Source organism: Cavia porcellus, unplaced genomic scaffold (assembly GCF_034190915.1).
Source record: "Cavia porcellus strain 051 isolate PalLab524CR breed Dunkin Hartley unplaced genomic scaffold, mCavPor4.1 scaffold_26, whole genome shotgun sequence".
In the NCBI taxonomy this organism is placed as follows: Eukaryota; Metazoa; Chordata; class Mammalia; order Rodentia; family Caviidae; genus Cavia; species Cavia porcellus.
The window spans coordinates 19,295,882-19,311,641 of NW_026947509.1; the positions used below are offsets into that span (position 1 = coordinate 19,295,882).

Here is a 15,760-nt window from a genome sequence, read left to right on the forward strand (position 1 = left end):
TTTCTAATTTCATGACACTATGATCCGATAACAGGCAAGGGATAATTTCAACTCTTTTGCATTTATTTAAATATGTTTTGTGAGCTAATATATGGTCTATTTTAGAGAATGACCTATGTACTCCTGAGAAGAATGTGTATTCTGAATGTGTTGGATGGAACTCTCTGTATATGTCTATCAATTCCATTTGTTCACAGGTGTGATTCAGTTCTGTTATTTCTTTGCTGATTTTCTGTCTGGTTGATCTGTCCTTTGGTGTCAATGGTGCGTTAAGATCTCCGGTTATAATTGTGTTACTGCTAATTTGGTTTTTTATTTCTGTTAATACTTGTTTTATATAATTGGGTGCTCTGTAATTTGGTGCACATATATTTAAGATTGTTATCTCTTCCTCTTGAAGTTTTCCCCTAACCAGTATGTAATGACCTTCTTTATCTCTTCTGATCATTATTGGTTTGAAGTTCACATTGTCTGCAAACAGAATAGCTACTCCCGCTTTTTTCAGGGGGATTCTTGTTGCATGAAATATTGTTTTCCATCCTTTGAATTTCAGTCTGTGAGTATCCTTTTGGGTTATATGGGTTTCTTGTAGACAGCATATGGTTGGATTTTGTTTCTTGATCCATTCTACCAGTCTGTTTCTTTTAATTGGTGCATTGAAGCCATTTACATTAATGGTAATAACTGTTATATGTTGGTTTATTGTTGACATGTTATCTTTCTGCTGTTGCATCTTTATCTTTCAGTTCTGTTCAATTTTCTGCTTTGTTTAGTGTTTTTTTTTTCTTAAGTGTATCTAAACTGTCTTTCAGTATTCTTGCAGGGTTGGATTGGTGAACATGAAGTTCTTTAGCTGTTGTCATGGAAGAATCTTATTTCTCCATCCATTTTGAAGGACAGTTTTGTGGGGTACATCAGTCTAGGTTGGAAATCATTTTCCTTTAGGATCTGAAATACTTCACTCCATGCTCTTCTTGACTTTATTGTTTGTGCTGAGAAGTCTGCTGTTATTCTGATAGATTTTCCTTTATAGATGATCTGTCTTTTCTGACAGCTTTTAATATTCTATTCTTTTGTTGGCTTTCTGGGATGGTGATTATTATATGTCTGGGTGTAGTTTTCTTTTGGTTATGGCTATTTGGAGTTCTATATGCTTCACTGATCCTTATATGAGTTTCCAATCTCATGTTTGGGAATTTTTCAGCTATTACTTCTCTAAATATGCTCTTGACATCCTTTATGTTGTCCCTTTTTTTTCATTTATCCCAATGAATCTTATGTTGTTTTTCTTTGCAACATCTTACAGCTATTGAATTGTTATTTTCTTTCTTTTTTTAAAATTTTATTTAAGGAGAAAAAGAAAAAAAAGCAGAGAAAGGGTACAAGTTATACAGATTTACAGAAAAAAATAAACAGTAGGAAATCACTAGTTAATGTATTACATTTTGTCATCTTAGAAATAATTGTTCAAGTTACAAAATTAAAGCTTATAAAGTGGACATTCCAACAGGGAGACTGCAAACAGTTCTGTTCAATGATCCAACAAAACTCAGTAATATCATTATCTATCTTATACACTTAAATATACATGCAGTTATATCATTTAGAGCACTTTATTTTCCTCTATTTTGTACAATGACAATTACACATTTTGGGTTTTGTTGCTCCCACAGTTCTTATTACTTTTTTGGAAGGGAGTAGAACCAAAAGTGACATAACAGAACAGTCAGTCAAATCAAAAGGGTGGACGTAATAGATAATGTAAAAGCATAATACTAGGTGATCAACAATGGCTACCATAATGCCTCCTGCTATCTCTAATAGAATTGCCTATATCATTAGTTATAACAAAATTTGAACAAAACAGTAAAGAACAAAGCCAACAAAAGTAAAACATTGAAGACATTATAGGTCTTCAAAAGTAGATAATAGTCAACCGGAATGGGCGTCATAATGAATCCCACTATCTTCACAGCTGTTGCCTGAACTTTCGAACTTGATACTATCAAGCAAAACAGAATAAAGGAACATCAGTCAAAACAAGATGGTGAGAGCAATACAGGGCTCTAAATCAAGATAATGGAAAGTCAAAGTGGGTCACTATAATATATCCTGCTATTTTTAAATTTATTTTTCCCTTAATTAAAAGGATAAAAAAAGTAAATAATAAAATGGAGATTGAGATAAAAGAGGGCATAACAGCAAATCAGCGCAGATCAAAACATAACCATTTAAGCAAAATAGTGTTTCACCACAAGATTATCCCGACGTAAAAGTAGTTACCATATTGTCTCTTTCCTTGAAATCTTTGAGTATAACTTCGTATACTGTAGCATCAAATATATCAAAACAATGTAAAACCATTTAAGAGAATGACAGTATTACAGGGTATTTAGAATCAACAAACAGAAAATGAACAATGGTTTCTGTATAATCTCCTTGTCTATAAAAGGTTTTGCTTATACTATCATATATAATAAAATCCAATAAGATACCACTTGTTTAGACCAATGCAGACAGAAGAACAAAAGCTTGATGAGACTTCAAAACAAGATGATACTAAATCAGTATTACCTCTTAAGACATCATTTTCTCCAAAATAGCTGTTCCTATCGTCCAATCTTCTCTGCCTCATTTCTGTTGAGCTCTTTTTCTGTCATTAGTTGTCAGTTTGTCTTCTTCATTTTGTTTTCTGCTCCATTCATTGTGGCCTCTCTGCCGCTACTTCTGGATTTTTCGTATTTTTCTTTTTTAGAATATCTTGCAGTATTCCCTGTAGAGTTGAATTGGTGGTTGAATATTCCCCTAGTTCCTCTTTATCCTGGAAGCACCTTGTTTTTCCATCAATTTCCAGGGATAGTTGTGCAGAATATATCAATCTTGGCTGGAGATTATTATCTTTCAAAGCTTGAATTATTTCTCCTCACGCGCTTCATGATTTGATGGTTTGTGCCGAGAAGTCTGCTGTAATTCTGATGGGTGTTCCCTTGTAAGTGATCTGTTTCTTGTCTCTGATGGCTTTTAGTATTCTGTTCTTGTATTGGATTTCTGGAATTTTAATTATTATATGCCTGGGTGTTGCTCTGTTTGGGTTGTAGGTGGCTGGGGTCCTGTATGCTTCATACCACTGAGTATCTTTACCTTTTGCTAAATTAGGAAAATTCTCCTGGATTGTTTCTGTGAGTACCTTTTGTAGTTCATTTGTTTGTGTCCCTACTTCTTCTTTTATGTTCTTAATTCTTAAGTGATAAACCCTCTTATCATCTTCTAGTCTTTATATTATTGCTGTTTGTTTCTTTGTTATTTTTAAGAAGTTTTTCATTTCATGCTCCCATATTACAAATCTGCCCTCCAGTTCAGATAATCTGTCCTTAGTTTCTTTCAAGCTGTTATGCCAGTTTTCGATAGACTTTTTAGTTTCCTGGTAGTCTCTTTGAATCTGCTTCACGTATTCTATGCTGTCTCTATTTTCTCCATTAAACAATTCTCCCCTCTTTTTCTGTTCTTCCATTCTACCATCTGTTTTTTCTTGGGTGGTGCTTAGCATTTCTCTAACTATTCTGCTTATGTCTAGCTTCAGGTCATTAATAACTTCATTCCTGAACTTGTCTATGAGGCTCTCGAGATAGCGCTTTATGTCTATTGGTGCTGTGTCTGCTGTTGTCTCTTTCTCAGGATTGGGGGCCGAGGACCCTTTCTTGTTGCTGCCTCTTCCCATATTCTTTGTTCCTTATATATGTAAGCGTATATAGGAGGCCCAGCTTCCTTCCCTGTCAGCCACAGTCTGATTGAATTGTGCCGGCTAGGTGTTCCCACACACCGCAGCGCACCAGGAAGTTGCAGACCAGGCAGCCTATGCGGGGCCCGCCACTCCAGGTCAATCTACCTTCAGGAGCTGGGACCTGGGCTATGCTAGCCTACTGGGTCTCAGCCAGCAGTGTCACGTGGGCTAGGCTCTGCTCACCAATCCCGCTTGAGAGGGGGATACATGACTGAAGTCACTGCAGCACCCTGTTCCCGCAAGTCTGCCCGGTCCCAGAATGTCCTCTGTTGGAGTCTCCTGGACCGTGGAAGAGTCCCAGTTTTCCCTCACTCACCGGAGGTGGATGCATGGCTCTCGCCCGTCCCACTCTCAACTCCATTCACCGATTCCCGTTCTCAGAGCTTCCGCGTGTCTCTCTCCCTGCCGAGCCGATGCAGACGCAGCGGCGGCAGCGGGAAACCCAAATCGCGGCTTCCAATGACGCGGGCTCCAGCTTCCACACTGAGGCTTTATCTGTTCCTGTTATAGCACCAGGATTGCATTCCCAGTTGGTTTCTCTCAGCCCAGTTCGTTCTTGGGTCACCGGGGCATATCTCCTCTTGCTTATGATTCCTTACTCAGCACCATTCCTGAATTCTAAGCTGGGTGTTTCGGAGAGCCTCCGTAGCTCCTGCTATCTGTCTGCCATGTTCTCCCAGAAGTCCTGAATTGTTATTTTCTGATTTCTTGTTATTTTTAAAAGATCTTTCCTTTTCTGTTCACTAGCTGCAATCTTGTCTTCAAGTTCTGAAATTCTATCTTTACTTTGATTGAGGCAGTTTTTAAAGCTTTCAGTGGAACTTTTGATTTCCTGTATATCTCTTTGCATCTACTTTATGTATTCTGTTTGTTTGTTATATTGTTCATCCAGTGATTTTACCTTTTTATTTAGTTCCTCCAATTTTTAAACTGTCTCTTCTTTAGATATGTTTAACATCTCTTTATTTCTTTTATCATTTCTTCTTTTCCATGGGAGATTATTTCTAGTTTGAATTCCTTTAAAGCTTCCCGGAGTTGCTTCTTTATTTCAGTTGCTATTATGTGTGGTATTTCACGTGTATGGCATATATTTTCTTCTATGTACATAGCTCCTAAGGTTTCTTGGGATGGGCTGGAGATTTGAGATTGTAATTTGGTCTTTCGTTTTACCATTTTCCTATGTTTCTGTGTTTCAAGTGTTATTCCAAGGCTTCTCTAGGGTCTGTTGGAAACCTTCTTCTATGGCCTCAGCTCCTGGGACTCTGGGCACCCAGTGTCCCGGATTGAGAGAGGGTCACTGTGGGTGGGGCAAGCCAGCGCAAGACCCATCAGGCTGGTCCAGTGCAACAGGAAGCCATGAAGTTCCCTCTCCGGGGTCGAGCGAGGATCCCAAACTAGCTGGGCACAGGGGATAGTGTGGGGACACTCACCCCAGGTCACCCAACCTCTGGAATGGATGGTTCTTGCAGGCCCAGAACTCCAGAGTCTGCCAAGCCTGGCTGGCGAGACCTGTTCCAGTGGGTTCAAGACCCCCCCCCCCCGCCAGCTGGTCCAGTGCATCAGGAAGCTGCGAAATTCCCTGTCCAGGGCAAGAACATTATTTTGTACAAACAGTATCATCTTTGCTCTACCTACTTGTTTGTGAAATGACTACATTCCCACCTGCCTGCAGGTTCACTTATTTTTACAGTAAGGAAAGAGAAGACTTTCATCACTAAGCCCTAGCTGTGATAGGAAGCATTACTCTTGGTGCCACAGACTCAGATTTATATCTTGGTCCTTTCCTTTCCCAGCTCTGTGTCTTCAACAAGATAATTTCTCAACCTCAGTTACCTGTAAAATAGAATTATCTAAGCCAGTCTTTCCAATTTATGATTCAAACTGGAATACATTTGAGAGTGAAGAGCATTAAAGAAAAAACAGCTAGACAGTAGTTGAAGTGGTGAAAACAAATTTTGTGCAGGAATGATTTCAACTAGAAGAGAAGAAACTTCAGTACAAGATTGGTCTCAGTTCTGAATTCAGCATAGCCAAGGAACAGAGTAGATAAGTGTCATTGGATGAAAAATTACTAAGAGGTACTGCGGGGACATAGGGGATTCTGGTTGCTTAGATCCCAAGGGTGGGTAAGAAATTTGACTAGATATCCAGGGTGATCAGATATCTCACGTGGAGCTGGCTGTACACTGACAGTGGGATTCTCGTTATAGCTGGGTGATCAGGGCCTAAAAATCAGTTCTTTCAAGGGCTCAGAGTGGCCATGCTAGAGCTGAGACAGAGACAGAGACTTTATCAAGGAGGTTATTTAAAAACTATTGCCGTCACAGAAGAGGCAAGAAGTTCTACTAAGTAATGCAAGGGCCATTACATACTAGGGTAAGCATAAGTAACTCTAGTGCATGCACATTTCAGGAAGCTGGAAGCAGAGACTGTGAGATTTTCACTGTAAAGAAATCACTAAACCTGGAGGAGACAGATAATATTGTACAATATATACATGTATTGAGATGGCACATGTTACTTATTAATGTCTAATTTGTATGTTTTTATGTACCAGTTAAAATCTATTTTAAATAAAAATCATTACCACTATATAATGATTTGATATTTCCATATGGATTGATCTTTATTTTATTTATTTATTTATTTATTTATTTATTTATTTATTTAGTCTTGTTGAGACAGGGTCTTACTATGCAGTTCAGGCTTGCCTTGTGTTCACCTTGCAGCCCTCGCCTAGAATTTGCAACCATTTTTATGCCTCAGCCTCTTGAAGGCTGGTATTATGGGTGTACACCACCATGCCCTGCTTGATGTCTTTATTTTTAAGAAATATTTTGGCTTGCTTTCATGTAAATAGTTCATTAAAAAATGACTTTTGCTAAAACTATTTGGGATGCTGGGATGGCAAGCGTATATCAGGTAGTATTGTAAAAGATCAAACAAAAAGCCACATGAGATTTTTAGCATTATGTCTAGATACACAATGAATACACTCTTTTTCTTTCATGGGGAAAGGTTGAAAAAAAGCAGCTCTAACCAACAACAAACAAGCTTTCTTATGTGCTTTATTATAAAATCAGCCACAAGAAGTGTGTGCTGCTAGCTCTCCAGGTTCTGATACCTTAGGCTATGAGCTGTCATGTTCAACTCCAACAGGAAGATACAATCAAAGAATATGGTCCTGCCCTGTGCTGGGCAACTGTCAGTATAGAGAACATATCCAGGGTGGATATGGATTTGGATGGTAATTTGGCTGCATGAGCATGGAACTCTTCTCTTGCAAATTCACTGCTTCTTCTGGGCAACTTGCCTGGAAGGGTCTGGAACTGGCCATGGCACCTTCTTCTAAACCCAGCTCCAGCAACTTAAGGTCCTGATTTTAGCCATTGTGCTTAAATATTAGGTATATCATAAACTTAATAGTTTGAGCTAGGGGCTGGGGATTTAGCTCAGCGGCATAAGCGCCTGCCTTGTAAGCAGGCAGTTGTGAGTTCGATCCCTGGTACCGATAAAAACGAAAAAGACAAAAAAAAAAAAAATAGTTTGAGCTAGAAAGTACATACATGCTTTGAAAGTTGACATCTCTAGGTAGCCAGCAGCTTAACTGCTATTCTATGATTGGGTTTCCAGGGTTGGGCACGTGCCTTTCAGAAACTCTAAATTTATTACTGCTCTTCCTGTCTCTTATAAGTGCTCTTTTGCTGTAGTAATGGGAACTCTTTAGCCTGTGTTCATTCTACTTAAAGCCCTGTAGAGTGGAGGCTTGGGTTTTTGCCAACTCCTAGTGTGACAGAGAATCCAAGGAGTGGTTGATCTACAGCCTCCTGGAGGAAGGGCAGAGTCTGTTTGCTGGAAATAATGCTGTGTATGGGAAGATGGAGCGCAGGAGCTGGGTGGGGCTGCAGGTGCTTTCCTCAGCATGACTCTTACAACCTCTTCTTTCTCCAGGTACGTGTACATTCCACTGGGTGGGTCTCAGCGTGGCCTACTGGGGACTCTGCTTTCCACTGCGATGACGTTTGCATTTGTGAGCTACTGGCATGGCGGCTACAACTACCTCTGGTGCTGGGCAGCACTCAACTGGCTGGGAGTCACAGTGGAGAACGGGTTCCGGAGGCTCCTGGACACGCCCTGTGTACGGGATGGCTTGGTGAGCAGGATCCTTGCTTATGTGACCAGGGATGGCTGAACTAGGAGGCCTATATTTGGGAGGGATTGGTGGGAGCATGGGCCTCTCCTGCCATAATGGTTCAAAGTTCATGAGTCTAGAAGCAGAACAGTTAGAAGAGAAACTTTTCAGGTCATCGTTTTAATGATAATGAATGAATATGTAACTATAAAAGCCATGCATGTTTATCATATACAATTACAAAATTCAGGTAAATGAAACAAGGCATTAACAGAAATGCTAATGGCCATTTTTCTAATTTTTTTCTATGTATGTTATCCTATTTTTCTCTCCTTGCTGAGACAGAATACCCAATGCCCAAAGTTAAAGGGAAGACACAGGTTTAGTTAGCTCAGTTTATAGAGGTTTCAGTCCATAATTGACTGGCTTTAAGGCAAGGTGGCACCTAGCAAAGGGGCAACAGTTCATGGTGGCAAAAATAACAAGAGAACAAGACAAGCCTCTTTCTGTCTCTTATACTATGTGCGGGCTATTCCCCCTAGGGCAGTGTAGCACTCATATCCTTAATCCCAGCCTTGGATTGCAAGTCAATCACAAACTCTGAAGTTTGTGATTTTAACCACCTCTGAAAAATCTGTCCCACAAATGCATGAGGCTTTGGGGAGACACAAATCATAACAGATGTGTTACGGTTTCTGTCTCCTTAGCTCATGGAGCTTTGGGAAGCTGGTTGAATTGTGGTGCTTGCCACTGAGTTGCTTTTAGGAGTGAGCCTGCTTAGAGGCTGTTCCTGGGGCTGTATCCTAGACAAGTGCATCTGCCTCCACCTCTCCTTCACTCTCTGCCTCTTGGTCCATGACAAGAGCAACTATTCTAAGCCTGATCCCTCCTGCCATGCTGTTTCTGGTTTTAACCTGTCAAACATGAGCTGAAACTTCTGAACTGTGAGCCAAGATAAGTTGCGGGTATTGGTTGTTATGTCTCAGCAACAAGGGAAGGTGAATGAGACAGCATGGCGAGGGATATGCTGTTATTCCGTAGATATGGTTGCATTGATGCCACCTTTTCAAATCACTGAATCCATTTCTAACAACGTTTTTAATGCTACATGGATTTCCATTAAGCACATATGCTATTACTTTGATTAGACTAATATTAATAATTCTGTTATTCCATGATTTTTGTATCAACTGTAGTGAGATGAGTCCTATAACCAAGGTAAATTACTGTAAGTAAAGTTTCCAGGATAAGTGTTTTTCTCATCTATGAGATTCATTCTATATATGGTACATTAGCTCTTTAATTACCCTGTAGACAAGTTTACATCAATGTGTGAGAATATACATGCCAATACTGAGTGGTACGAATATTTTTAATCTTTGATAAATATTGTAGATAATAGCATAAAAACATCTGAGAGTTTAACATGACGGAACTGTAATTCATATGTCTTGATGTGTGGCTGCTCTGACCACTGATGGTACACACATGACTATCACATAGGGCAGTACAGGGCACTTCACAAGACATTTGTGCATATACCACTAGGGGTTCAAGCCAATAGGAGCATGTTAAGACCCATGCCAGCACTCTTTGAAAAGGACTGGGAAAATTAAGACTTCTTTTTTATATATATATTTTAAGTGATTTTAAACAATGAGTCCACATTTCATCTTATAAATGTGATATATGAATCTCAGAAGCTTTAGGAAATCATTACTTCTGAATAAATGGCAGTATTCTGTTAGCTCTGAGAAAAGGAGCTAAAAAGAAGTATGTTGGTATCAGTCTTCATGGCATGCAATAAAATATAATACTGCAAAAATGAATAATGTGGCAAAATTTTACCCAGTATTACAAATGAAGCAAATACATTTTTTATAAGCCTTCCAAAGCAGAGTACATTTGAGTGTGTTTCTATGAAGATAGCCATAATACAAATAGACAGTTATTTCAGTAAATACTAGTGCAAAGCATAGAGCAGAACACATGTGAAGTAATTTAAATGTGTTCATAGATGTTTAAAGATAAGTATTTTATTTAGTGGTACCAAGCAATCTGCAGACAACAAGTATTGGTGAATTCTAATTGAAAATGGTATCCAGTGACAGCTGTGGCTGTGTAACACACAAGCAGACGTCTCAGGGTGTGCCATAGAGATTGCAATATTCGTCCTCAAATCTGTGTGCTCTTCCCTGCTGCCCGAGCCTTAATCTTGCACTTTGTGATAAGCGTACTTTGTGGGCTTTCAGTTGGGGCTTATACTTTTAACACATACATTTAAAACCACAGCATTTTAAAGGGTCAACCCACCTGTGCTATGTGACCCAGCACTACTTAATTTTGGTTAAAAGAAACCCACGACAAGAAGCACCCTCATTCACATACTTGCACATATGCCCTGACCCATCATAGGCTCCTCCTGGGCCCTTGTGTCGTGTCTTTGTTTCATTTTACCTTCTACCCACACTTAAGGCACCACGGTGTGCATGCATTTTTGGTGAGATATTGTGTTGCAGATGTAGCCTGCCCACATATTTATTAAGGAAGAACATATTTATAAACCTTATGTTTATCATCTGTCTTTTCTCCTAGAAGCCAAGTAGAAGTTTATGATTTTTTAGATGATGTCCTCCTAGTTGAAGGCCATGGTCCCATTATTATTTATGTCCTCATTGTTTATCTCAGTGTTTGAGTTAGCCTAAGAATTACTTCAGTGTACACAACTAATGTTTCCAAACTGGGTTGATTCTTTAGTTTTTCTTTTTGTCTACATATAGAGTCTTCCCCCTTATCCTTTCATTACATATTTCGGCAAAGAATTTAGTTTTTCTGCTTGTTTGTTTTTTGTTTTTGTATTTGTTTTTTTCTTGCAAAAAAAAAAAAAGATAGACTAGCATTCTAAATACAACATCTTGAGTCTTGAAATAACTTGTTTGCCAACTCTTCTCTCTTTGCACGAATCCATTTCCTTTTGTTTTGTCAAAATTCAAATATTTAATGCCTTCCTGGCATCCACTTCTTCCTTAGTCTGATAGTCTCACACCTCATCTGACAGTATTTTCACAGTGTGCATTCACTCCTTGCACCCTCATACTGGTAAGTCTCATGATATCAGACACACTACCTCCTAGTCACTTATCATAATACCTGGCACAACACCTTGCTGAATGTAGTAAGCAATGAATGCTGATTTCTGGTTTCACTGAGGGAGTAAAAGAAAACATGAGCTTATGCAGCAGCAGCATGGACAATGTGGATTGAATGGTACAAGTTTACTAAGGCAAAGAATTGGTGAGTATTTTGCTGGGATGCTATTTCGTAGCAGTAGAGATACTAATAGGTCTAGTGATGGCAGAATGCTATTTTAATGCTTAATACATTAACATATATATAGGAAAGAAAGGGCTAGGAAGGAAATAACCTTCTTGGCACCCTGCTGCTTTATGAGAGGGAGATTATTGGCCATGACTTACTGAGGCACAGAGCTATAGGAAGCCAATAAAAGGCATTTCACAAAGCACCAGGCTGAGTGGATGGAGAGAAGTTACCACTGCAGTTACATGCTTTTTCTCAATACAAGTACTCTCTACAGAGCAGGAATTTGTGTTTGGGATTGAAATCTTTTTAATAAGTGAAAACATTTTGAATCACCCATTGAGTGATGCTGCTTCTTGACAATTTGTGACTTGATCTCTCCTTTAGGGAAAGACACTCCCAGGTCACTTTTCAGTTATTCCCACACAAAGAATCTGCTTCAGAACTGTTACCTGCCCCATCTCTGATTTCTATTTCGTTGGATAATTTAAATCTGTCCTTCTCTTCTAGTCATTATCTCCTCTTTTTTGCCCCAAGAATATCCTACCGAGCTGGCTTATCATCTCTCCAAAGCAGTAAAGTTTCTATTTATAGTCTTCACTTAGGACACATGTCTCTAGTTGAAATCACCAAGGATTAGTGGAAAGGTTCTAAAAAAGATTTGATATGCTGGTATTTCAGAAAGACCTCAGAGATCATGGTGTAGTAATGTCCATTCCGTTTACTGGCTCTATCAATCAGTTTGATTTCGAAGAAAAGGGCAGAGAAATTCAGTGAGTTTTATGGACTAGTCAGTGTTAAAGAATAGTTGGTTCTAAAATGATCAACATGATCCAAACTAGAGTAACTTAATTCTGTGCAATCCTTACTCATCAGTTGGCAAGATATGTATTAGTTGGCCTGATTAGAAAACCTTGTCTCTAGAAATCAGTGACCATGGCCTAAACTAACACTCTGAGGACAAGAAGCAACCATGTGTGAGAAGAGTTGTGTTATTTGACAATACTTTATGGCTTTCTATTCCTCCACCACTTAGGTTCATTTCAGCAAGTAGAGATAATGTGCTTTTTGGCCATAAGCCATCCCAGATCTAAACCCTTCCTGGATGATCCCACTTGGGTAGAGTTACTTCTTAATTTGTTCCTTTAAAGAAAAAAGAATTTTAGTGTCCTATGTGGGAGACACTTTGTGGAGCATTAGAGAACTCTAAGTCAATTTGCAATAAAATTCCTCCCCACCCCAATTCTTTTTTGTCTTTTGCACCCTCCTCCTGCACATTGATGCATATGGTGTACTAGTCCATCAGTGTGTACCTGTGAGATCCCGTACTGGTCAGTTTCCTCCATGGATGACAGTATCTTACCTGGCCTCCTATCAGGATGACCACCTCTGTACTAAATGCTTTGGATTCAAGAGGCAATAAAACCACAGGAGGAGGATGTCTCCCTATGAAAATCTAAGTGCTGTATATGAAAAATGAACTTGTTTTCATAAACATCATAAACCATTTTGGAGACATAGAATATTTGGGGCATTTGAGGGAGAAGACAGAGGAGGCTGCTGCTAGCGGCACTGAATCTGGGAAACATCAGTATTTAAAGTCAGATGGAGGAGGAGGGGGCCAAGAAATGGGGAAAATCTAAAGGTGATTTCACAGAAACCCAAAATAGGGTATTTCCTGGAGTGGTAGAGGTCGTGTGTGTGTGTGTGTGTGTGTGTGTGTGTGTGTGTGTGTGTGTATACTATTCAGGGGTGAAGTCAGGTGAAACTACAGAAAAGTTGTATCTCCTTCTGAGAAGTTTGGCAGAGACAGAAGAGATCATGACTCATCATCTCTGTCCCCCAGGGTCTTCTGTTCTAGCTGGAAGGCAAGCTGTGTACAAGCCAGTTGAGGACCAGAATGAGACTGTAGGCTGGTGTATGTGTGGAACTAAGCTTTTGGGAGTGGCTTATGTCATGTTACTTTTCACTGCTGAGACAAAATATCCAACACTCAAAGTTAAAAGAAAAAAAGGTTTATTTTAGCTCCCAGTGGATAGAGACTTCAGTCCATAATCAGCGTGAAGCAGGGGCATTGTGGAGGAGAAACAGTCCATGGTGTGGCATGCAGGAAGCAGTGAACCAGAAGCAGCAGCAGTACCAGCAACAAGCCTACCTTTCACTTTTGTCCCATCCAGACTGCAAACCTTTTGGGTGGTGCCACCCACAACCAGAGTGGAACTTAGGTCTTTAGTAAGTCCACTGAGCTATAATGAAACTATACGAATTCCAATCACTGGTCTAATTTAGTACCATATACCCTTGATCCCAGCATCATACACCTTACATCACAGCCAGCTCTAAAAAGTTCCACCTATGAGTACAAGAGGCTAAAATCCGTAACAGCTTATCAAAGAGATGGGCTTGACATATTTACAACAGAAATTGAGAATTAGTAGGGAAGGAGAATGGCAATCAGCCCCACAGCCTGAGGCTGAGAATGAATATGCACTGAGGTGACAGGTAAGGGAAAAGGATTTGAGAAATTGAATGGTCCCCTGCATGAAGGAATCTGAATGCCATGCTTAGAAATCTAGAAATGCAAACAACTTAACCAAACAAGAGAGCATTAAATTAACATATTCATCCTATGTATCAAATTAGCCTGTAGTGCCAGCTTGTTAGCACTCATCAAACCTCTGGGCTGAGAGAACGGGGGTACAGTGTTATGAACAGTGTGTTCCTGGTGGATTGTGGCCTGTTGGCACCCTATTCATGTCTCCCACTCCTAAGGATCATTAGCTATGTGAGAAGCATGCTGTTTAATTCACTGGTTGTATATTTTCTTCTCTGTGGGAAGAGCCCAAGACCTAACTCCTCTGTTCTAAGGGGTAGGTTTTTGAAAATAATTCCACCTTACGGTTCACATGTGTGTAGTGTGGCAAATGTATTGTTGGAGGTTTAAACTTCCACTACTGAGTCTACTATGTGATGGAGAACAGTTACTGCATCAAGTCATTTTCAGTTCTTCCTTGGCTAACAAACCTGGGACTAGCTGGCTGGGGGCTTCTGTGCTTTCTCAGGCCTGCTGAGCTCAACCTGTCCTGGTCATGTGCTGCGATCAAGGCACTGTAGTCCCTTCTTACTGCTAGGGACATGGCACGTACATTCACCTCGAAAATTTTAATCTCAAAGAAAGAGGTCCAAACTTGATCATACCCATGGCTTGAATAAAAGTAGCTTACCTAGTTGGTTTATGTGATTAGATTGTGCTCCTATAGCCCAGATGAATGGTGGTACCTCTAATCACAAACTAGTGCCTGCAGCTTTCTATAGGCTAGTTTAGGAAAAATGTGCACTTTGTAATATGGGATATGTGTCTCCAGATAGCTTTGGAGATATGTTTCCAATTCTGAGCCTCTTTTCCTCCCAGAAAATCCCAGTTACCCATTGGAAGTGACGTGGCTTGAGTTGCCAGAGCCCCAGCTATTGAAAGGAAGAAGTAGCCCTTTTGCCTCTTCCCAAAACAATATGTGTATGCTTGGTGCAATATATTTTTATAGCTTGTATTTATTGGGACTAGATATTTACAGCACTTGTGTGTGTGTGTACTCATTTTTTAAAGCTCTGAGAAGACAGAGATGTACAGAACTTGTAAAATAAAATTATTCTCGAGTGCTTCACTCCTTCCAAACTAGAAATAAACTTTGCTTTAAAAAGCATACTGAGCATCTGTTGGCCTTGTTTGAGATGAGCTGGGTTAGTACCAATGTGCCTGTGATCACCAGCATACATTGAAATGCATGATTTAAGTTGTTCTCACCTTTTATTTTGTCAACCCTATAGTTCACTTGATAAGTGGGAGTAAGTATTGGAGTGACCACTGCCTGTTCCTGAGGGTGACAGGAAAAGACTAGAACATAAAATGTGTGGGACTTTTGCCAGGCTATATGCATGGCTATTGAAAGTGATGATGTTGAAATAACTTTATTGTGAGAAAATAAGTATGTTCTTGACATTTGAGATGAAAATGAAGAATAATGCATAATAGATGTAATAAGAGCTTATTTTTATTTAATAAATACACAAACAGAAAAGTATATAAAAGATTGTACACTGAAATGGTAATGATGTTTATGTCTTACTGGTGGGATTTTTTTTTTTGTCTTTTTCCTTTTTATCGGTACCGGAGATCGAACTCACGACTGCCTGCTTGCAAGGCAGGAGCTTATGCCGCTGAGCTAAATCCCCAGTCCCTCTGGTGGGATTTTTAATACATGAAGTTTTTGCTTACTAACATTTTCTACTTTTTTAACAGTGAACTGATATTGTGGTCTAATCAGAGATTACCAAGAGAGCCAGGCAGGATGGACTCACCCTTGGAAGGCTTTGCTTAGCTCGACTTATGTTACAAGTAGAAAGGTAGAGTTGTCTTTCTCAGGAGCAAACTAATATGGGGCATTTTTATGTTATCTTGTGCCAGAGAAGACACTGAATGAGGTGCCATATGAGGACCATACACATTTGTTCATTTGTTTAACCACTGTGAC

The 15,760-nt window shown here is 39.6% G+C and overlaps 1 protein-coding gene across 11 annotated transcripts in view; it reads left to right on the top strand.

Annotated features, from left to right (window-relative positions):
- The window catches only part of Hhat (hedgehog acyltransferase), a 365,298-nt gene that overhangs the window by 254,624 nt on the left and 94,914 nt on the right, over window positions 1-15,760 (top strand). For all 11 annotated transcript variants that reach the window (XR_010043340.1, XR_010043343.1, XR_010043341.1 and 8 more), the window contains one exon: window positions 7,733-7,934. Coding sequence is in view for 2 of the 11 variants with exons in the window: in XM_003474275.5 (XP_003474323.1) it covers window positions 7,733-7,934 (202 nt within the window). In the remaining 9 variants the exon portion in view is untranslated. The remainder of the gene's footprint in view (window positions 1-7,732; window positions 7,935-15,760) is intronic.